Source organism: Callithrix jacchus, chromosome 6 (genome assembly GCF_049354715.1).
Source record: "Callithrix jacchus isolate 240 chromosome 6, calJac240_pri, whole genome shotgun sequence".
In the NCBI taxonomy this organism is placed as follows: Eukaryota; Metazoa; Chordata; class Mammalia; order Primates; family Cebidae; genus Callithrix; species Callithrix jacchus.
Genome location: NC_133507.1, coordinates 149,454,351 through 149,477,774, shown reverse-complemented (window position 1 = coordinate 149,477,774; position 23,424 = coordinate 149,454,351). Strand labels below are relative to the sequence as shown.

Sequence of the window (23,424 nt, the reverse complement as noted above, 5' to 3'; positions counted from 1 at the left end):
CAAGTGAAATGTGTAAACCTTTATTGGAACCTAATTTGGAAGGGAAGAGAACAGCCAGAAAGACACGTGGAACACAACTCGGAATTGTAATTTGGATTGGACACTAGATATATTAGATAATGATTGTTAATTTTATTCAGTGTGATATTGACACTGATGATAGAGGAGAATTTCTTTAGGAGACCCACGGCATTGTGTCTGCCACTTACTTTGATTCTTCAGCCAAAAAATTCAGACAGAGAGAGACTGAGCAAGAGCGAGAGAACAATATGGTAAAACAAGTGTTGAAACTAGTGTGTGGGTACCTGGTGCTCATCGTACTAGCCTTTCAATTTATTTGTATGTTTGAAAATCTTTTATAATATGATGTTTTAACAAATAGGAAAGTAATGAATAAGATCATCTTTTAAACTCATAACAGAGAGTGTGTTTTGAAAATAGGCCAGTATCAAATCAAAATGAATTTAAAATAAAATTATTAAATGTTTGAATAAAGTAAACAAAACCATGGTTCCGTTCACTATGAGTAACACAGAGGTATCTGGCTGCTAGTACCGGCCTTTTCTAATCTATCGAATGCCTTGCTGCCAAAATTAGTTTTTTGTTTTTTTCTTTAAAAAAAAGGTCTGATTGTAATCCCAGCAGTTTGGGAAGCCGAGGCGGGTGGATCACGAGGTCAAGAGATCGAGACCATCCTGGTCAACGTGGTGAAACCCCATCTCTACTAAAAATGCAAAAAATAAGCTGGGCATAGTGGCACGTGCCTGTAAACCCAGCTACTCAGAAGGCTGAGGCAGGAGAATTGCCTGAACCCAAGAGGCGGAGGTTGCAGTGAGTGGAGATCTCGCCATTGCACTGCAGCCTGGGTAACAAGAGCAAAACTCGATCTCAAAAAAAAAGGGGTGGGGGTCTGATTATGTTATTCTTCATTCAGTAGGTTAGGATCAAATGCTAGCTTCCTTTGAAAGACTCCTGACATACTCCGATTCACATTTCCACAACAGTCAAACAAATGACTTGCTCTTCCTCATAAAAATGCCTTTTTTATTAATTTTCTTTTTGAGCCAGAGTCTTGCTCTGTCATCCAGGCTGGAGTGCAGTGGCACCATCTCTGCTCACTGCAACCTCTGCCTCCCTGGTTCAAGCAATTCTCCTGCCTCAGCCTCTCCAATAGCTGGGATTACAGGTGCGCACCACCATACCTGGCTGATTTTTGTGTTTTTAGTAGAGATGAGGTTTCACCATGTTGGCCAAGCTGGTCTTGAACTCCTGACCTCGGGTGATCTGTCCACCTCGACCTCCCAAAGTGCTAGGATTACAGACATGAGCCACCATGCCCAGCCCATAAAAATGTCCTTTGTACCAAAGCTTTCTTTGTTCTCTCAGTGTGATGGATACCATAGATTGGCTCACTGAACTTCCAGTCAGCCTTTTTTTTTTTAGCTGGAGAGGTTAGAAAGTTAAAACCAATGTTTTTGAAAACTGCCTTTTGACCAAAAGACTGGATGTGAACGGAGTCTGCCTATTAGATGAACTAGTTCAAGATTCGGGATGCAGAAATGAGGCAAGGTTTTGTTTTTCCTTTTGTTTTTGAGACAGGGTCTTGCTCTGTCACCCAGGCTAGAGTGCCATGGCATGACCATGGCTCATTGCAGCCTCAACCTTCCAGCCTCAAGCGGTCTTCCCATCTCAACATCCCAAGAAGCTGGGGCCACAGGCATGTACCACCATGCCTGGCTAATTTTTTTTTTTTTTTTTTTAATTTTTTGTGACAGGGTCTTGCTCTGTTGCCTAGGCTGGAATGTGGTTACACAATCTTGGCTCACTGCAATCTCCACCTCCCAGGCTCAAGCAACCCTCCCTTCTCAGCCTCCCAAGTAGCTGGGACTACAGGTGTATGCCACCACACCCAGCTAATTTTTTTAGTTTATACAGAGATGGGTTTTTACCATATTTCCCAGGCTGGTCTCAAACTCCTGAGCTCAAGCGATCCACTTGCCTTTACTTCCCAAAGTGCTGGGATTACAGGCATGAACCACTGCACCCAGCGTAATTTTTAAATTTTTTTTTGTAGAGACAGGGTCTTCCTATGTTGTTCAGGCTGGTCTTGAACTCCTGGCCTCGAGTGATCCCCCAGCCTCTCCTTCTCAAAGTGCTAGCATTACAGGCATGAGCCACTGTGCCAGGCTAGGATCATCTTTACATCTATTTTTTCTGGTCTTTGCTATCTGGCAAATTCACAGATCAAGAAGTGTTTCTGCTAGTACTCCATATCCTTCACCAACTTCAAGGGTAACAAGCTGTTGGGCTTCTTGATGAGGCTTTCTAGTCCCTGCATTGTAGCTTTGGGGGTCCAGTCTTTAGTTTCTTAGTAGTCTAGTGTAGGTAAAGTGGTGGGCACAGTGCCAGCACAGCAGTTGATAACTCTAATCAATGTTCTTAATTCCAGCATATCTCTCACAGTGGGTCACTTATTTCTCTTTCTAGAATTATTCCTAGGGGACCAATTATAAACCAATTTTTTCAGCCCTTCCAGTAATTTTCTATGACCAGCTTTCCTGTATTAAATCCCTTCATGATTAAATTACCTGCAGTGATTTTCATTTTCCACACTGAACTCTGAGAGAGCTCTATGAATCTAAGAAATAAATATCTTTTAAAAAATAATATTTTGGGCTAAGCATTGTGGCTTATGCCTATAATCCCAGCATTTTGGGAGGCCACAGCAGGCAGAACATCTGGAGTCAAAACTAGCCTGGCCAAGAAGTTGAAACCCCATCTCTACTAAAAATATATTAATTAGCTATCCCCCTGCCTCACCCTCTCAGCGTGCTGGGGTTGCCTGTAATCCCTGCCTCACCCTCTCAAAGTGGTGGTGGGTGCCTGTAATCAGCTACTCAGGAGGCTGAGGCAGGAGAATCACTTGAACCCGGGAGGTGGAGGTTTCAGTGAGCCGAGATCATGCCATTGCAACTCCAACCAGGGCGACAAGAGCAAAACTCCATCTCAAAAAATAATAACAATAGTAATAATAATATTTTGAAATGATAGGAACTTACACTTGGGCAAGGATTCCAAAATCTGGAACATCAAACCTCCCTTAGACACCTGGGAAAAAAATAGATTATCTGACTTTACCCCAGACCTATACGATAAGAATCTCTCAAGGTAGAGCCTGGAATACATTTTTAAATCCCCAGGTGATAATGATGCAACATGCCTAGCACGGAAGTGCATGGACTCATATGTAAGACTTAAAGGTGCCAAGTCTCATAGATGTCATGAAACCCAGTCTGATGCAAGACTCTCAAGGCTGACATTTTGTTATTTCCCAACTTTCCTCTCCTACAGATTACAAATTATTATCTGTAGTAATTTATTAGCCTGGCAGCGACTGTCTACTAGGAAAGCTATCTTTGCAGAAAAAAATGAAATCGGACCGGGCGCGGTGGCTCACGCCTGTAATCCCAGCACTTCGGGAGGCCGAGGCGGGTGGATCATGAGGTCAAGATATCGAGACCATCCTGGTCAACATGGTGAAACCCCGTCTCTACTAAAAATACAAAAAATTAGCTGGGCATGGTGGCGTGTGCCTGTAATCCTAGCTACTCGGGAGGCTGAGGAAGGAGTATTGCCTGAACCCAGGAGGCGGAGGTTGCGTTGAGCCTAGATCTCGCCATTGCACTCCGGCCTGGGTAACAAGAGCGAAACTACGACTCAAAAAAAAAATGAAATCACTTCTTCCAAAACTACACAACAAAGTAAATTCACAGGTCAAATTGTGACTTTAAAATCCACATTTTGCTTTACAAAATATGTAGTGAATTTACAGTATGTGATAGAAAACTAAGCTCTTTAAAGATATTTTTAATTGCTCAAAACACATTCCAGATATTGTTAATATACTAAAGCAGAATCTCAAAGTAGTGTGTCACAGAAATATGGTATTACAAGATTAGAAGCAAACTTCAAGAAAATTATTCACGACAGGGACCTGTGGAAGGTATAGTCCGAAAATAAAGACTTTGGGTTGGGCGAGGTGGCTCATGCCTGTAATCCCAGCACTTTGGGAGGCTGAGGTGGACGGATTGCCTGAGGTCAGGAGTTCAAGACCAGCCTGGCCAACATGGCGAAACCCCGTCCCTACTAAAAATACAAACATTAGCTGGGCGTGGTGATGGACACCTCTAATCCCAGCTACTTGGGAGGCAGAGGGAGGAATCGCTTGAACCCAGAAGGTACAGGTTGAAGTGAGCTGAGATTGTGCCACTGCACTCCAGCCTGGGTGTCAGAGCGAGACTCCTCAAAAAAAGAAAAAAAGAAAAAGAAAGAAAGAAAAGAAAAGACAGAGACACTGCAAAAAAGTGAATTCAGAGACCTTTCACCTTGATCTTTTACTCAGTTGCTGGTTGAAAACAAGCACTGTATTCGATGGGACATTTGGGGCTCTTTTCAAATAAATGCCAATTTGTGTTCACTATCCTACAATTTTTCCTTAAATCTCACCTTGAGGTGTTTCCTAACCTAATCCCTTCTGCTGATCATGCACTAATGTGCAAACAGTCGGAGAGCCAACAAGAAAAGAAAAATAATAAAAAAGTAATAAAAATCTGTAATTTTGAAAGAGGCAAGTGATTATGGAAATTCAAGTGCTACAAGGCACTTGAATCAGAAAGTGAAGGCAGAGGGGCAAAGTTTCCTCCAACATCACCTTTAAAAGCCTGAGAAGTAATTGAGAATGAATGCCCATCCACTCCCAATAGTCTGGCTCTGACAACAACGCTGAGGGCGTGCTGCTTTCTGCTGATTACAGAAGTGGACCACAGCTGTGCCCAAAATGCTTTCAATTCCTCACCTCTCTTCTAGGTGTCAATTACATTGAGTGCTTTGAAAATCGTAAGACTGAATGGCTAACGGTTAATTCAATGTCAGAAATAGTCTGACCTGATTTTCAAGGTGGAGGATTTACATTAGTAAATAAATACACATGAGGCGCCTTTTAAACCCCATCTGGGTCTGTTCAGAAGCAAGATCATGGTTAATAACTTCATACAGACTCTGCGTTTGTTAACTAGAGTATCAGGATCTCAGAGTTTACGATAAAAGGCAGACCCAATTCTCACTAGTCCTTATTGGCAGTGATTGCCGTAAGGACTGGTGAGCTCATAGAAGAAAAGAAAACTTTTTTTTTTCAGACGAGTCTCACTCTGTCACCCAGGCTGGAGTGCAGTGGCACAGTCTCAGCTCACTGGAACCTCTCTCTGCTGCCTGGGTTCAAGTGATTCTCCTGTTTCAGCCTCCTGAGTAGATGGGATTATAGGCACCCACCACCGTGCCCAGCCAGTTTTTGTACTTTTAGTAGAGACAAGGTTTCACCATCTTGATCAGGCTGGTCTTGAACTCCTGACCTTGTGATCCACCCACCTTGGCCTCCCAAAGTGCTGGGATTACAGGCATGAGCCACTGCGCTTGGCCTGAAAAACTTAATTTAGCGACTTCAAATGCATAATGAAAATCACACATTTATTCTGTTGTATTTGAGCAAGTGACCTCAAGATCATTAACTTATCACATATTTACAGGGTTTCTAGCATGTGACAGGCATTCTGTCCAGCCTGGGATAGAGTGGTGAGCAAAGTCTTTGTTATCAGGAAGCTTACATTCTGGGCCTGGAATGCTACCAATTGGTCTGATGATGTCATTCTGTTCAGAATTCTTAAGGCATGGGCTTTGCAGCCAAGTTGACCTGGGCTTGTTTCCCATCCTCACCTCTTGCTGAACATGTAAGCCTGGATGCTTGTTCCACCTGCTATCTCTCCTCTCCTCCTGGTCCCCAGGATGGACATATCCATCAACACAGCTCTGTGTTGGCTCTGGTCCCAATCTATAGGGAGAGAAAGCTCACCCATGTCCTTCAGAAGAGGAAGGCCAGTTCTTGGAAGAAAACGTTTTCCCTGCAAAATCCCTCTTAATCAACTTTCCAGCTTCAAAGATCCATCTAGCAAGGACTTCTTCTGGCTTATTCCAACCTTAACAGAGACAAGCAGGCCTGTTTCCTCTCTCATCAACTTTGACCAGAAAGCACACTCACCTAACCATGAGAATCAGCCTGGCACTTATAGAAGTACAGATTCTTGGACTCTCTTCCTACTAAGTCAGAATCTTCAGGAATGTCTATTTTTAACAAGCAATATGGAGAAACACTATTTTAGAATCATAGCCCTGGACAAAATCTAATTAAGAGATGAAGCCAGGTGGCTTGCTAAACATAGAAAAATTTTTTCTCCCAAGGTGCTAATAGAAATGGTAGTCATCTAATTTATTTTAATGCCACCAGGATTAGCCTAAAATATTTTTTATTAAAGAATATGAAGAAAGAGGGATGGCATGTGGTACCCTGTTAAAACTGTCCCTGGTACTTCAGTTTTCTCTGAGATTGAAACATTTCTATCCTATTAGATTAAAAAAATATTTCTTTAGGCATTCTAGAATTTTACCAAGTCTAGATATGACATCGAAATTTTATATAGCACTATTTTATTTTATATATGTATGTATGTATGCATTTATTTTAAGATGGCGCTTCACTCTTGTTGATGAAGCTGGAGTACAATGGTGTGATCTCAGCTCACTGCAACCTTCATCTCCCAGGTTCAAGTGATTCTCCTGCCTCAGCCTCCTCAGTAGCTGGGATTATAGGCACCCACCACCACGCCCAGATAATTTTTGTATTTTTAGTAGAAACAAGGTTTCACCATGTTGATGAGACTCGTCTCAAACTCCTGACCTCAGGTGATCCACCTACCTTGGCCTCCCAAAGTGCTGGGATTACAGGCGTGGGCCACTGTGCCCTGCCAACATATGTCTTCATGAACTCACATTACCATCATGGGAGATGGTGTGGTCAAGACACCAGCCAAATAGACAGCACTATTTTAAAGGGCTTTTCTGATCATAAAATTAATACATGTACATGGCATCGAATGTTTTAAAACACATATTAGAAGAAAACCAAAATTTGCTCATTATCCAAAGGCCTAGAATTAAGAAAAATTATTTGGTTGATATTTCCATTTTTTCCCTATGTATATGCATATGTATTTATGTATGCATACATATTTAATATATATGTCTACACATATATATTTTGAAAATAGTTAAAATCATACAAATATTTAAGAAAATATTTAAGATCAAAAATAATACTGGTTTTTGTTGCTTATAGATTTTCTCTGCATATATGTACATACATTCTGAACACATCTGATTAGTATTTTAAATAATTAGGAATATTTAATAATAATTTCATTTATCTATTATTTACTGAGCATCCTCTATGTGCAGACACTGTTTAGTTGCTAGGGACACAAGAATGAGCATGAAGGAAAAGACATAAGGTTTTGTTTATTTGTTTGTTTGTTTTTTGAGACAGAGTCTCACTTTGTCACCCAGGCTGGAGTGCAGCAGCGCAATCTCAGCTCACTGCAACCTCTGCCTCCCAGGTTCAAGCAATTCTCCTGCCTCAGCTTCCTGAGTACCCAAGACTACAGGTGTGCACCACCACACCCACATAATTTTTGTATTTTTAGTGGAGACAGGGTTTCACCATGTTGGCCAGGTTGGTGTCAAACTCCTGACTTCAAGTGATCCACCAGCTTTGGCCTCCCAAAGTGCTGAGGTCACAGGCGTGAGCCACTGTGCCCTGCCCGCATGTGTCTTTGTGAACGCACGTTACCATTGTGGAAAATGGTCAAGAGGCTGGCCAACCAACCCATAAATAAATAAAATAATTATAGTTAGTGGAAGCATCAAGAAAGATGACATTTGTGTGGCTGCTAGGTGACAAGAATGGTTCCACAAATGAAATGACTTAATCCACATAACAATCTTACAGGACAAGAACTAGACTTACCCCTATTTTTCAAATGTGAAAATTGAGCAGCAAACTGCTTACCCACACATATGACTATTAACAAGGGGCTATGAAATAAATAACTGGGAAGACCAACTGAGGTCAGTTGTCCAGAGAAGTCTCCTCTGTGAAGATAACATTATGTTAAAAGCTGCAATTTAGGGGATGAGAAAGACAGTAGCATAAAACCTAAGCTGTGTAAAACCGTGAATAATGGATATTCCCTGTAACTATGCACAGAATCCTGCAGGAATATCCGTTATGAGTTTCTGGATCATGGAGAATTCTGAGGGTGGGGAAGGAGCCAGACAACTCTGAGGTTTTGAACCTGAATGATTGGTAAGTGAAGAGAGACAGGTGGACTGGCAGACAACAGACAGAAACAGACAGACAGACAGAGAAAGTCTCGACCTCAACGTGAGGTTTGGGGAGAAAGTATTCATCATAGTTTGTCCAGAGAGAGAGAAGGAAGGGAGAGAGAGCAGGGAAGGGAGACTAGGAGGAAGGAGAAAGAGAGAAGAAAATAAAGAGAAAGAAGAAGGGAGAAAGGAAAGAAGGAGGAAGGAAGGGAAGGAGGGATGGAGGGAGGGAGGAAGGAAGAAAGGAAGGAGCGAGCAAGCCATGGAAGGGAAAATATTGAAGAATAAACAAAGAAAGGGTAATGTTTACAGCAAGGTTGGGAGAAGGATCAAGAGGAGGTGGAACCCAGCTAGAGAGGACAGCATGGTCTTGGGCTAAAGGGAGAAGCCCCTCCAGCAATCAGTGGCTGGTTTAAGAAGCCAGGACAGAAGCCCAAGGACACCTGTCCATGACCTCTATGCTCCTTGAGAAGCAGGAAGTGAGGCTCCCTCAGAGGACAGCTCTGTAAGGAGCTATGCATGGGGGCACCGTGGCAGCTCCAAACAAGTGCAGCCTGGAGTAGACACCAAGCAGAAGCTGCTAAGTTCAACTAACAGGTGACTAAGGTCAGGTGGTCTTACTGCTCCCCTCGCTTTGACCAACTTTAGAGAGGCTTCTTCCTGCCTCTACGCCTGACCTCCCTTTCCTTCGGGAATCTATGAATACTTTAGAAAGCTTGTCTTTGTGAATTGTTTCTCTGTGCCTTTGAGGTGTACATTTTTTGAAAAGCCTCTTGTCCATTTTACAGCACAGGAATGTCTTTCTCTAGGACTTGAGGGTCATCTATGTGAAATGTGATCACGAAAGAAGGTGGCACCCTATCTCCCAGCTCTGCAGTAGCATGGGAGCCTAACTTCTGTGGGCAAGCGCCTTGCTCTGAGCTGTAAAACTAACTCCATCATGAAGATATGATGAAGTTTACTTTTCCTTTGGTAAAGCCAATTACAGGTGGCCGGTCATACCCTACCCCAGCTCTTAAAAACTCTTCTGCCCTCTGTTTCAGCCCAGTTGAGTCCAGACAACAGTACTGGCCTTTCTCCCCTATTGTAAGAGCCTTGCCTGTCTGACTTTGTCCAGTGCAATTTTTGTTTTCTTACAAGCCTACTGGAAGCCCGGCTGATTTGGAACACCATGAATTTGCAGCTGCACCAGACCATAGAGAGCGGAGCTCTGCCCCAGTGCCAAGCCATCTGTAAATCAAGAAGATGAAGGGTGGACTGAGCTTCCTGCAGAGTTTAGCAACATGAGAGCAGCACAAGGAACAGAGACAAGGATTTTGACAGGATAATTGTTTGGGTGTCACATCCTGAGAGTTAGGCTGGCTGGGAGAAAAACTGAAGCCTGCTGATAGATTGAAAAAATTATCTGTCAAGATATTCAAAATATCAGCTATAGATATTTCTTGGAGGGATCAAGAAATTAGAGAACCATATGAGATTAAAAAATAAAGCAAAGCTGAAGTCAAGAAATGAAATTAAGTACCAAGAAGAGAGGAAGCCATCCCCAGAGAGGAGTCAGCCAGTTCAGTTCCTGTCACCCTCTACTTGATTTTCTTCTTGAGCTCTCCCAGTTTCAGGAAGGAAGACACTTCCTCAAGGTGACAGCTGCCTCTTCCACCCTCATCTCCAGCCACTTTCGTAGCCTGCGTCCCCACAAACATACACATGAGTGCGTGCACACTTCCATGCACATGCATCTATTTCCCCACCTGACAATTTCCAAGGCATCCTTATACTCTCAGCCCCTGTGTTTCTTGGAAGCCTCCTGCCAGCCCCAGGTAGACCTCATGGCCTTCCCCTTAACTTCTGTAGTGTTCCTACCACAGACAGTGCTTAAAATACAAAATTTAGGTTTTGTGTTGAGTTTCTTTTTTGTTTTTGTTGAAAAGCTAGCATGAATTTTTTATCTTGTTTCTGGTCCCCCTCTCTTCACCTGAAAAACAATAATCTTAAGAGATCATTGTTAAAATTCGATAATCTAAAATCTTAATTTAATAATCTAAGTTCTTAAACTTAGGTCAATTTAAGTTTAAATTCTTAATTTGAAGAAATTCTCCTTTTTGTGGCAGAATGGAAAATACTGATATTTTTCACCAGACTGGCTCCTTGGCAGGCAGGTTTCACCAAACAGAGAAAGTGGGGCTGATTTGTATAGTAGGGCAGAGGAGGGGCGGGTCAGTCAGGCCCAGACATGGCCATCTCTGAGCTGAGCAGTATGGTAGCAGCAGGCGGAGGCAACTGTGAGGGCATGCCCTGCCCCGGAAGCCCTGAAGGTGGAAACTGAGGAAATGGAATCATTTCAACAAGTGAAACAGACAGCATCCGGGCCACATGAGATTGCATCCAACATGCTAAACCCAGGGAGCCAAGGAAGGAGGTGATAAAAGAGGGTGGAGGCAAGCACTGCAATTTCCTCAGACGTGGCTGTGTTGAGCAAGACAGACACCGTGTGTCCTTTCTCATTGTGTTTGACAGAATGGACAAGGGAAGGACACAGGACTGCTGCAAAACAGGACAAAGAACCTCTACTACTGCAGAGGGTGGTGCAGGGGGACATGGGGATGCCCAGTGTGTTTTTCAGGGAGAAAGATGTGCATCACCTTCTGACTTGAGAAGTGAAACAATTGCTGCCCAGTAGTTCAGGTGAGATGGGGTGTTCATTAATTCAGAAGCTTTTCCAGGACTATGCCACTTGATCAAGAGTTCCACCCCCAAAACGAGGCTAAGATTGATGTGGGAACATTTCTGTAGCAGAATAACTCACGTAAGAAAAGAGAGGAACATGTAAAGACCTGGTTTTGTTGAACAATGTTGGAAATAAATTGACCAGGTGCAGTGGCTCATGGCCATAATCCCAGGACTTTGGGAGGCCGAGGCAGGCGAATCCCTTGAGGTCAGGAGTTCCAGACCAGCCTGGCCAACATGGCAAAACCCCTGTCTCTACAAATATACAAAAATAAATCAGATGTGGTGGCACATGCCTGCAATCCCAGCTACTCGGAAAGCTGAGGCAGGAAAATCGCTCGAACTGGGAGGCAGAGGTTAGAGCTGAGATTATGCCACTGCACTCCAGCCTGGGCTGCAGAGGGAGGCTCCATCTCAAAAAAAAAAAAAAAGTGTGACTACTTGCAAAAATTCCCAAGGGCCACATCATGAGCCTTCATTTGCTCTTCTTGACCCCTTAGTCTTTAGGTCCTTTACACACATGGATCTCCTTCTAAATTTCAACTTTCAGTAATGAGCAGATCTTTTCTTCCCTGGATTTGGGCCTCTGAAGCACTAAACTCATCATGGCCCGAGTCTGAAAGAATCTACATTCAGTGCTTTCCTCAGCATCTGGAATTTAGATGAATTTCTTCTAATTAAGATTTTAAACTTAAATTCCCTTAAATTTGAGATTTTAGATAATTAAATTAAAAGTTTAGATTATTGAATTTTAACAATAATCTCTTCAGATTATTGTTATTCAGGTGAAGGAGAGGGTACCAGAAACAAGAAAAATGAAAAAAAAAATTTATGCTAGTTTTTCAAACTTGTGACCATTTCCTGCTAGAAATGCCTTGGTGACAACAATGAAAGAAATGCAAATTGTGTTGTACCATTCTGGAGAACGGGCAGCATTTTCTGTGACCACATCGTTGTATCAGACTTATTCCAAGACATTCCTTATTTGTTTAAATTGAATCAGAGCCACAGAAAGAACGCAAATCTGCAGAATCAGCAGACTGGAAGAATGTCAGTGCTGCTGTGTGCTAATGCAATCCCCAAAGCACAGTTTGAACACACATTCAAGTTTTCCTCACCCGAGTCGGCCCCAGCCGGAGTCTTGACACTTGATAAGCCCAGTGAAGAAAATTTTTTACTTAGGGATTCTAACTTATGAGCTAACCTTTTAGTCAGAGTGAAGCAAGGCCTAGAGAAACAGTCTTCCATGAACGTATGTCACCTCCAAAAACTAAGACTACACTCGGGCCAGACGCAGTGGCTCATGCCTGTAAATCCAGCACTTTGGGAGGTCAAGGCGGGTGGATCACTTGAGGTCTGGAGTTCGAGACCAGCCTGGCCAACGTGCTGAAATTCCATTTCTACTAAAAATACAAAAATTAGCAGGATGTGGTGGCCCACGCCTGTAATCCCAGCTACTGGGAAGGCTGAGGCAGAAGAATCCTCTGAACCTGGAAGGCGGAAGTTGCAGTGAGCCAAGATGGTGCCACTGTACGCCAACCTGGGTGACAGAGGGAGACTCTGTCTCGATTAAAAAAAAAAAAGAAATAAGAAAGAAAGCCATGATACCGATGAATTTATGTAGGCAAAGAACGTAAGCGGGGAGAAGAATCTTTAGTCCTGAAGTCTAACGATGCTTAGTGTTTAAAGGTCAGGCAAAAGAGGTCAAACCAGTAAAAGAGAATAAAAAATAACAAAGGGATTAGAAACTGCACTCCAGCCTGGGGGACAGAGCGAGACTCCACGCTCCCCACAAAAAGAAAAGACTACACCCTTGGACAGATGTAATCAGATGTGTCTTCCTTATCCTGTCCAGGATCTTTTCTGAGCCGGGGGAGACGGAGGCTTTGTTTCTGAGAGAAAGGCAGGAAATTGTGTCAGGCTCTGCACAGATGGAAGTTCTCCATCCCCACCCTCTGTCTCTTTTCCCAACTTTGTTGTCCTCACATTTCATACGTGCATTGGGTGATATGTGTTGTGTGTCCCCATTTCTAGACCATAAGGCGCATGAGAGCAGCAAGGTTGTCCTGTTTATCCCCATTGGCCACGTCAGTACCTGGCACATAGTAAGTGTTCAATAAACATCTCTAGGTTGAATGAATGAATGAGTGAATGAGTGGCAAACGTTATTTTTATTCAACAAACTGTGAAGAGATGTAACAAGAAAGAAAAGTACAACAGTGTGATATATGTCTGGCACTGCTAGGGAAGAAGGTATCCACCTCACAATTGAAGCTTACTTCTTGGAGGAACAAACTTTTTAACTGGAAGCCTTTTTAACACCAAAAAAAAAAAGTCTAAAATGCTCTAACACTTTGATGATATGTTCTAAAAAGCAGTGCAGACAGATGTCCAAGAAGATTGCAAATAAACAGCCACAAGGCTGAGCATCAGGCACTCAAAGTGCTGCTGTCTCTATTGACACAGAAACACCTTATGCCAGAGGCCAGGTGGGAGCCCTGCAACCAACTATTCTATTGTATCTCTAAAGACTGTGTGACCTTAACTAAGTTTCTTAATTCTCCTGAGCCTTGATTTCTTTATCCAAGAACAGGAATAAAAACAGAGTTCAGAGCTCATATTCCAATGAGGTACACTGGCAATCTTAGCAAGTGATATTAACATACAAATGCTCAAATAAAATCTAGATATTATTAACAACATGATTACTACCCAAATCTTTGCATTCATCTTTCCTTTCTCAAACCACTCATGCTTCCATCCCAATTCTCTTTTGTGCCTCCACTCAACTCCACAATGTCCCCCATGATCTTTAATGGAAACTGTTTTCTGCTGTAAAGCAACTTCCCTGTCCGTCCATCTTCCACTCCTCCATCTCCTGGCTTCAGTTGAAATCTGAGTTTATGGCAAGAACACTACTTCCCCCTGGGGTCTTGTCAAGATGAAGGGGCTCTTCTCCCACTCCTCTCCCACCACAGGGCGGGGAGTGGGTAGAGAACAGCTTGCTTGTGCTTCCATGATGGCACTTCCTCATTCCTACACACCTTTCCCATCATCTTCTTTGAAGCACATGGATGTCATTAGACCATCCACTTCCCCTCTATCTGGCAGTCAGTTAAAGGTCTTGATCAGTTTTTCAGCTCACAGTGTTCCCTTTCATTCCTGTTGATAACATCAGTGTGGACAACTTTGTAGCCATGTGGCACAATGCCAATTATTCCGTAGCCTTGTCCGCTTTCATAGTAAACTCCAATATGACCCAGCCTCTATTTCCAAGTAGGGGTCAAAGAACATGCTAAATAACACCACAGGAATGCAATTAACAAAACCCACAGGGTGGGAAACCACAAAACAAACAAACATCTTGGTTTCTCCAAAACTTAAGTTGTAAAGGAGATGGGGGTTAGTGGTGAGGCTCTCAGATTAAAAGCAAAAAGAAACAAACCAAACAAATGAAGTGTGTGGACCTCTTTTGGATCTTCATTTACATACACCTTCATTTACATCTTTAAATCTTCATTTAAAGAAAAGATGAATGCAAATAATGTTTTTTAAAACAATTTTTTTTTAAAGCAAGCAGGGACATTTGAACACTGACTGGACATTGGGTGACGTTAGAGAATTAGTGTTGATTTTTAAATCCATGTGAGTGAAATTGTATTTTTAAAAGTTCTTATATTATATCTATATATCTATATGGATATATACTTATAAATAAAATAATTTAATGTCTAAAAATTGCTTTAAAGTAATCCAGGGGGAATAGATGGGAAGAAGTGAATTGGGTGGTACAGATGTAACAAGATTGGCCATTAGTCAGTTGAATCCTGATGATGAATACATGGGGCTTTTTATATGATTCTCTCCACGTTTGTATTTTCCATAATAAAAAGTGGAGGGAGGCTGGGCATGGTGGCTCACACCTGTAATCCCAGCTCTTTGGGAGGCCAAGCCAGGAGGAGGCTTGAGCCCAGGAGTTCAAGACCAGCCTGGGCAACATAGTGAGACCCCATCTCTAATTTTTTTGAAAAAGGAAAAAGTAGAGGGAAAGTCAATGGGAATGACTAATTTATACCGGTAGCCTTCTGATCACCACCCTGCTCTTCCACCACTTGAGCTGTAAACCCACAGTCACACCCTTGGACTTTGGCTCCTGGAGCTGCTCCAGCCCCTCCTGTCCTCCCATTCTCCTGCTCTTTGAGCATATTGAGGCCTTTTATTGAGGGCCTCCCCATTGTCTCAGTTACCTTTGGACTTCATCTCCAGTCTCTGGTCTAGACTGCATGGTTCATCACTTTGACCCCTCTCTGTACCTCTATCATTGACTCTCTTGCCCTCTTCTCCTTGCACTGTGTGTAGATGCAAAGCCTGAGCCTAAACTAGTCCAGCTAGTCACCACTTCTACTCTTAACACCCAAACTGCAGCAGGCCACCTGGTGCATGCCAATGGGAATCACAGCAGCTTCGTTATCGCCAACCTCAGTGAGCCCCAACACTATGGAACAACCTTGAGTGTACCCCTGTGTCCTCCACTATCTCAAAGCTTCTCCTCTCATGTCAAAGCTGACGCATCGCTCTCAAAAGGTGACTCGTCTTTCACCAAGAAAAGCAAGACCACCAGATTCAAAGTATGTCAACTTTCTCCATCCCAAATTGTAAAATTCTCCCCATCTACTTCCACTCCTTCCTGAGTGAATTTTTCCAAAGGAGGAGATAACTCAGTTGAACTGTGTTCTGGAAACCACTCATCCTGTCTCTTGAGGGAAGTTCAGTTACCATTCATTACTCTTTCAGAATCTTCAACTCTTTATAATACTTCAATCTCTCTCTCATTCTCTCTCTCTCTCTCTTCTTTCCCTGACTCTTTCGATACATTTCCATCAAAAGATAAAAGGCTCCCCTCCTAGCTTTTATTTTCCCTTACCTTCATTGCCAAACTACTTGTCACGATTCATTCTTCAACCCACTGTCATTGGAATTCTCCTGCGCTACCTCACTGAATACTTCTACGATTATCAATGACCTACAGATTGCCAGGGGCAAGACATTATTCCATCCTTATCTTACTTATCTCTTAAGACGGCACTAATGGAAAGCACCAGGGAGGCACTGAAGAACTTGGAGACAACTCTGAGAATGCAGCAAGTCAAAGTCACACAAAGGGCCTATAGCTACGGCCAGACATCAGCAGTCTCACACAAGAGGCTTTTGGAAAACATATGACCAAAAACCTCAGAAAGATTCAGATGGTTGGAGTGTATTTAGGAGACAGGACTAGACTCTTACATAAATTAGCGGTGGTTCACAAACAGAAAGAGCTACTTAGCCCAGGAGAGAGCAAAGGCTGCACTCAAGGTTGTTCCATAGTGTTGGGGCTCACTGAGGTTGGCGATAACGAAGCTGCTGTGATTCCCATTGGCATGCATCAGGTGGCCTGCTGCAGTTTGGGTGTCGTGTTACTTCTGAGAGTCAAGGGGCTTAATGAAAGTTTAAAGGAGACCTTCAGTATATCACTATTGCTTCAACCTAAGAATGAGACTGAATTCATGAACTATATATGCTATTAAAAATAAGTTAAAAGACAGAAGATTCTAGTAAAAGAAGCCAAAAACCAAAGAGTATATATTGGATAGTTCCATATATATAAAATCAAGAAAAGGCAAATTAATCTATTGTGAAGCAGGCCAGAACAGCTGTTACCCTTGGGTTGTACAAATGAAAGGTAACATGAGACAGCCTTCCTCTGCGGCGTAGAAAACATTTACTGTCTTGAAGGAGGCAGGGTTGTTTTACAAGTAGGTGCATATGCAAATGTATTTAGCTGCACAGTTAGGATTTGTGTATCTAGGCCAGGTGCAGTGGCTCTTGCCTATAATCCCAACACTTTGGGAGGCCGAGGCAGGCAGATCACGAGGTCAGGAGTTCGAGACCAGCCTGGCCAGCATGGATAAACTCTGTCTCTACTAAAAATACAAAAATTAGCCAGTTGTGGTGGTGGGTGCCTATAATCCCATCTACTTGGGAGGCTGAAGCAGAATAATTGCTTGAACCTGAGAGGCGGAGGTTGCAGTGAGCCAAGATCACGCCACTGCTTCCCACCTGGGTGACAGAGCAAGACTCCATGTCAAAAAAAATAAATTGTGTATCTAACTGAATGTAAAGTATACTTCAGTTAAAAAGTAGATAGAAAAGCTATTATCCAAAGTGGAAAAAAAAAAAAAAGGAGAGTTGTGAGTTGGGAGTGGCATCCCTCATCCAAGAACATGTTTAATCCAGTGAAAACTAGTGCATCAAATATTCAAATTACACAGCTGAGGCCCTGCTGTTTGATCCTAGGCTTAACAAATCAGCTTTGTGATTTCAATTTGACTGCTCAGGTAGCTTGCTCCTCTAATCCAGCCATGTGCTTACATCCATACACTTGACACTTGGATGCTTTCATTGTCGATTAATAGATTGGCATTCTAGCCTGGAGATTTCAGTCTGCAGAAACTCACTTAATACTTATCAGTCATCCTGGCCTCAAAAGATTCAGACAGCCTCAGAGTGCTAACAAAATTTGCTCCTTGCCTCACTCTACAAGGCTCACCTGCTGAGGCTTTCCAGCAGTGAGACAAATCTGCTGCCCCCGACAGTCCTGGCTTTGGCTTTGCTGTTCCAACAGTGACTGATGGGGAGGGGAGGAGGGTGTCTGGGATGAGTCCCAGCCTTCACAATCCCAGCGCTTCTGCACTTTTCTTTTTGCTGTAGCTCTGACTGAGGTTTCACCGTTTCTTTGCCTCCTTATTTGCAGCTGTCTTGGGTACTTCTGCTTTGCATCCACCTCGCCTCCCTTTCTTCTGCCTTGCAGAGACCACATCCACTTTGACATTTACAGTGGCTTCCCAGTACCCAATGGCCAAGCCCAAACCACTACACTTAGTTGAGGTAACAGTTTTACTTAATTTGCAGCTACTCCACCCCTGCCCCCACTTCTTGCATATACACCTCTGCATCCAGTATTACTCAATGGTGACGAGATTGACATTTGGGGTGGGACAGTTCTTCATTGTGTAGAACCATCTGGTGCATTCCAGTGGGTTTAGCATCCCTGGCTCCTGCCTACTCAATGCTTGTTGTACCTACCCTCAGGCATTGTGGCAACCACACATGCTGCCAGATATTTTCAAACACTCTCCTGCTGTCCCTTTTCCAACTGGCTACTTCCTACTGGTTCTTCATACCTCAAGTATTGGGCTGAATCTTGTGCAATTGCCTTCTTCTCAGGTCAAGAACATCCAGTATTGGCTATTTAATATGGTTCAACTGAATGGTACTTCTTCCGGAAGCCCTCAGGAAAGATGCCCAACAGCACCCTGAGACTTTCCATATTAAAGTGATTACTACTAGGTGTTGTAAGAGCTGCTTTGCTCATTACTGCCTCTTGCCACATTACTGTGTGTGATGAGGCAACAAACAGGATTTTGAGCATACTTTCCCTGATGATTCAATGTTGCTGTTCCTGGGGATGCAGACGTCCTCAGGGACGATTAAGCTCTTTTTTGGCTCCATGTCAAATGACCCACCCCCGCCCTAATTTATGGATGTATGTGTCTTGATGTTGCATCTTATCATCGGCGTGCCTGCCTCCAGCAATCCTGCGTGTCCTTTGGAATCTGAGGCACTCTATGAACCTTGGTGCATGAATGTAGTGATAATTAACTACTGGTTCCAAGTCTTTTCATCCTATTGCTGGGCTCTTACTGGGTTTCGCACATTTGGGGGCTCCCTCTGGTTAGCAAAGCAGTCACTCACTGTCTAAGAACCCTCTGAATAGTCATTTTCCTTTCAGAAACAAACTGCTTAAAGATGACTCGGGAGGACTTGTAAGTAGAGAAATGTTCATACGCTGAGATCCTAGCTGGTGACAGAATGATCGAAGAAGTGATTCTTGCAGGTATATACTAAATGGTTGTGTCCCTGTAGTCACAAGGTGTATGGGCATGGTTTTTTATTTTAAAAAGTTTTTTAAAATCAACAAACATTGGGTTATGAATCTGTTACAGGATCTTTTTCAACTTTTAGTTTGGATGACTTTGAATTAAAAAAAAAAAAAGAACTGTTCCATTATAAGTCATGTAAAATCAAGTCCAGGACATAAGGGACGGAGATAAAGGGAACAACTAGAAGTAACTGAAGAATGTAATTTCTAAAAAATTCTTATGTTTTCTGTGCCTTGAAATGGTTCCAATACACATCATAAAAATGATACATAACTCAATCAACAAAAATCTTTTTGTTTTTTCTTTATTGTCAATATTTGTCTTAACATTTTCCTTATTTTATAATGTAATTACAACAACATAAACAAAAGGATGTTAGTTTTTATAAAAAAAAAATAGCTTGTTGCTTGCAAAAACCCATATAATCTTATTCACCCCCAACATAATTTTATACTTTGCATGAAACCAAAATAGCTTATAGAAAATTAACATTAAATAGCTAAACACAGAAAACCTACAGCTATAAATAACATAAAATACAGTTTATCTTTAATGTGATGCTTAAACAAAGCAAACTATGATGCAATATGAATCAACTTCATTAATTGGACAAGTCCAGTGAGGCACAAATTTACATAAGCACCAAACCCTCCATCATGTGCAAGTGAAACCTCCAACACCAGCAAGGTTCTTTCTGTTCTTGGGCTATGTCCAATTCCATTCCAGAAGGGCCACGGTTTTTACATCTTCTTGACTCTTTGGCTGTAAAATGAAAAAGAAGAAAAGTGTAAGTAATGACAAGGTGACTGGATGATGGGAATGACTTTGGTACCTAAAAGTTGCTTCATCTGCCTTTAATCTCAACTCAGTATGTCATGCGGCTCAAAGTTCGGATGAGGAAATTGAGGTTTAGAGAGGATGGGCCTTGCCCGACCTAACTCAGCTCATTAATGACAGAAACAGGGTATGAACGTTTATATTGTGTCTCCAACTTCAGTGTGTATGGCACGCTGTGTCAGGTGCCTTCTGTCCATTGATAAAATGTTACTCTCTATTATCATCAATGTAAATCAGAGCCATTAATCTCTTTTTAACTAACGTTTATGCTTCAGCTTTAACAAACAACCAAATGCCAAATTGCCTTTATAAGTAGGAGATTGCCTATATAAACAGGAGACATCTTTGCAACAAGAATCAAACAGCTAGCAACTATCAAATGCATAGAGAAATCTAGTACATCATGTAAGAAATCACTAACTTAAAATAGTAATAACAATAATGACGATCTATAATTGGGAAAATGCATTCTTTGTTTTTGTGGTCGAACTCAAATTTCCCCTTTAAAAATCCCACAATAGTTAGACTAAAGAATCCCAGAAAACCTACGGCTCACCCCGTTGCATACTCCTCTTCCCTCAACATTTGGAGAGAGACTAAATGTCAATGTAACATACCTGATGATACGCACAGCTTGTTTCACCCAGATCTGCCTTGGATTTGCACACACAGATAATTTTCTCTTTGTGTGAAAGCTGAAAAATCAGAAAATTTGATTTGTGTTTAACAAGCTTTTAAATGTTTTTTTTAATAGAACATACAATGGAAACTTCATATTCTAGTTAATTACACACTAAACATTTCAGCTGACTAGGTAAAATAAAATGCAAAAAAAAGTTCTGATGAAGATTAATGCAAAATGAAGTGATTCTCCCTGACTTTCTCTGCAATGTAACAAATAATAGTACAATGGCAGGAAGAGAGAGTCCCAGAATTGTCATATAATTTTGCTATTGGCGGTTACATAGAATATGTATGTGCCTGATCAATAACTTGTATATTTCCAAAATATAATATTCTATATAAATCAAGAAAATTATATTCATTGGAACCAAGTCATTAAAAAAAAAAAAAACAAGAAAAGGAAATTATATGTGATAGTATAATTAGTCTGAGCTTTTACTTTTGGTCCCAAACATATTCTGGTAGAAGATGCTCATTTTAAAATATGTGTCTTCCTTATTTTCCTAACATATCATTTTAATAGCCTCTTAGTTTATCTTAGAAAGTGGTTTGCCCTATACTAGTTCCTTTTGACCAAAAAGTAAGAAAACAAGTTTTTGCCTTATTCCAGTCCTGTTTAAAGTGAACTTTGAAGTAGATATGTGCTAAGACAAAGCTATCTTTACCACATCATTTATTTCTTTTTAAGATATCCCATGTTCAAAACATCAGTAATTTATTCATGAAACTCCAAAAAGACAAACCTTTTTAAAACTGAAGTTTCTAGGTATTCTGGATACAATTGAATTAAAATCAATTGATAACTTACATGATAGCATTGATGTCACAAGCTTCATTGGCCAGCTGCTGTGTGAAACCCACAATGATTTTAGGATGAAGGATGTGTTCTGTGTATCGGAGACAGCAGTCAAAGTTGCTTGCTGCTAAAAAAAAGAAAAAGTGAAAGGTATTGAGTCCACATGAATAAACTTTTTCTGTGATTGGTATTATAAAACTACCTTAAGTTGGGGAAAATCTAGTGAATCTAATTTATATGATGAATAAACCACTTTGTGGGAGAGTTTCAATGTCTTTGAAACCTTTGTTAGGTCATTGAGAACCAATTTAACGTAGTTTACAGTTCTTTGAAAAAACAGTTTCTGTGCTGGGAAGTTTTGTTTCAATAAAACAATTTAGGAATACATGACTTCTCTTAAGTGGGATATCTTTAGTAAGAAACACAAATTGACAATATTTCATTTCAGTTCATTATAATCACTCAAGAATATGAGCATCCCTTTCCCTATTGCTTGAAGGAACCCTTATGTAGATAACCCTCCAAATGCAGCAAATGAATAAATTGGCAGATTTTAATCTATTATCTGGCTAAAAAGTATTGAGAAATAGAGCTACAAAGGAAAATATGATTTATAGGAGTGAAAGGACTTCGAAATTGTCATCTTAGTTAATTGGAATGTTTAATTTTGTTCGTAAAACTGCAACATGCGATTGGGCATAGTGGCTCATGCCTGTAATCCCAGCACTTTGAAAGGCTGAGGAGGAAGGATTGCTTGAGTCCGGGAGTTTGGGACCAGCCTGGGAAACATAGTGAAACCCTGTCTCTACAAAAACCTTTTTGAAAATTAGCCAGGCATGTGGCACACGCTTGTGGTCCCAGTTATTCAAGAGGCTGAGATGGGAGGTTCACTTGACTCCAGAGGGTCGAGGCTACAGTGAGCAGTAATCATGCCACTGTACTTCAGCCTGGGTGACAGAGCACGACCCTGTCTCAAAAAAAAAAAAAATTCAACGTGCATTTTCAGGAATGCACCTGTTGCTAAAAGTGATGTGTGACTACTGAGCAATAAACAATACTTGGACATTTTTGTGAGTTAGATTACAACATGCTGTAAGCTAAGGGATTAGTGTTATCTCAAAGTTGGCAAGCAATGTTCCCAAGGCCTTGTGGGGATATTGCTGTCAGGTATTATAATCTACTTCTAAAGGATGAGTTTTGAACTTTACTAAAGCTATTTTGTTGGGAAGTAAGAAAGCTGGGGACGTGGGAGTATTCTCTACATTTCAAAATGGCCCCATCTACTGGTAACATTAACACTGTGTATCACTCCCAGAAACAGCACTTCGGCTTTGTCCTGAAGGTTAGGGGTCTCTAAGAGCCCACTGCTCCCCAAATCTGCTGAGATTGACAGCAGAGCAGAAGGCCTGATCCGCAGCAGTAACCCTTCTCTCCTCCACTCAACAATGAACTGACAACTTCCACCATTACCTCTTATATACTTTCTAACAGTTTTCCATCCTTTAGGGACCCCCAGTTGAGCTCAAGGTCGAAAGGAAAATGAAAATAGTTCTTTCTCCTGTGCTAGCAGAAAGAGTGACACTTACCTTCTGATTTGCCACTGAGGTGGAGTAGCAGCATTAACATCAAAGAAGCCAGGAGCAAACTCTTGCTACAGCACATGATTTTTAGTTCAAAGAACAGATCTGCTCAGTGCTGAGTACCCAGTGCTTTGGCAGTGTTCTTATGTTCTGATAGGAGCCTGGGATGCCTCTATTTATACAGTGAGAATGTACACAGAAGGTATGTTCTCACATGGGGTTTTCCCATTGATCAACTTGCCCCATCATGTCATCATAAAAAAAACCCGCAAGGAAAGCTTCCTGCTTTTTTCTAATATTGGGAAAGTGCGAAGGTCAGGGCGGGGGACAAGAAGTTGAGAAAGCGAGAATCCTGTTAGTTACTTTGGATTTGCAAAGAGCAATAGCAGGTCAGCCCTGTGGCCCAGAAAGGACTCTCATCCATTTTTAACGTAATCTTTTTTGTATCTGAAAATAGAGGATTAACAGCAATACAAAGGTCAGCCTCACATAGGAACATTCCAGCGCTGCTATTGTTATATTCTATTTGCTTTCCAGAGCCACTCAAGGA

General features: G+C 41.7%; 1 protein-coding gene across 2 annotated transcripts; it reads right to left on the bottom strand.

Annotated features, from left to right (window-relative positions):
• Positions 1 to 19,267: 19,267 nt before the first annotated feature.
• Positions 19,268 to 23,026, bottom strand: CCL20 (C-C motif chemokine ligand 20). Of its 2 annotated transcripts, none has more exons than XM_002749863.6 (4): positions 22,881 to 23,026; positions 21,307 to 21,421; positions 20,432 to 20,509; positions 19,268 to 19,739 (listed from the first exon to the last, which is right to left on the bottom strand). In XM_002749863.6, exons 1-4 carry the CDS (start codon positions 22,954 to 22,956, stop codon positions 19,718 to 19,720), a joined length of 291 nt encoding a protein of 96 aa, XP_002749909.1. In that variant the 5' UTR covers positions 22,957 to 23,026; the 3' UTR covers positions 19,268 to 19,717. The 2 variants fall into 2 exon arrangements, with proteins under 2 accessions (XP_002749909.1, XP_008997888.1); XM_008999640.4 differs by having other exon boundaries at positions 21,307 to 21,418.
• Positions 23,027 to 23,424: the final 398 nt, after the last annotated feature.

What these genes read in the sequence shown, in the direction of transcription:
- CCL20 (XM_002749863.6), bottom strand. Translation starts at nt 22,956, where the DNA reads ATGTGCTGTAGCAAGAGTTTGCTCCTGGCTTCTTTGATGTTAATGCTG. An exon ending in CCTCAGTGGCAAATCAGAAG is followed by an intron (nt 21,422 to 22,880) that starts GTAAGTGTCACT and finishes TCTTTTTTTTAG; the next exon opens with CAGCAAGCAACTTTGACTGC. An exon ending in TGTGACATCAATGCTATCAT is followed by an intron (nt 20,510 to 21,306) that starts GTAAGTTATCAA and finishes CTGATTTTTCAG; the next exon opens with CTTTCACACAAAGAGAAAAT.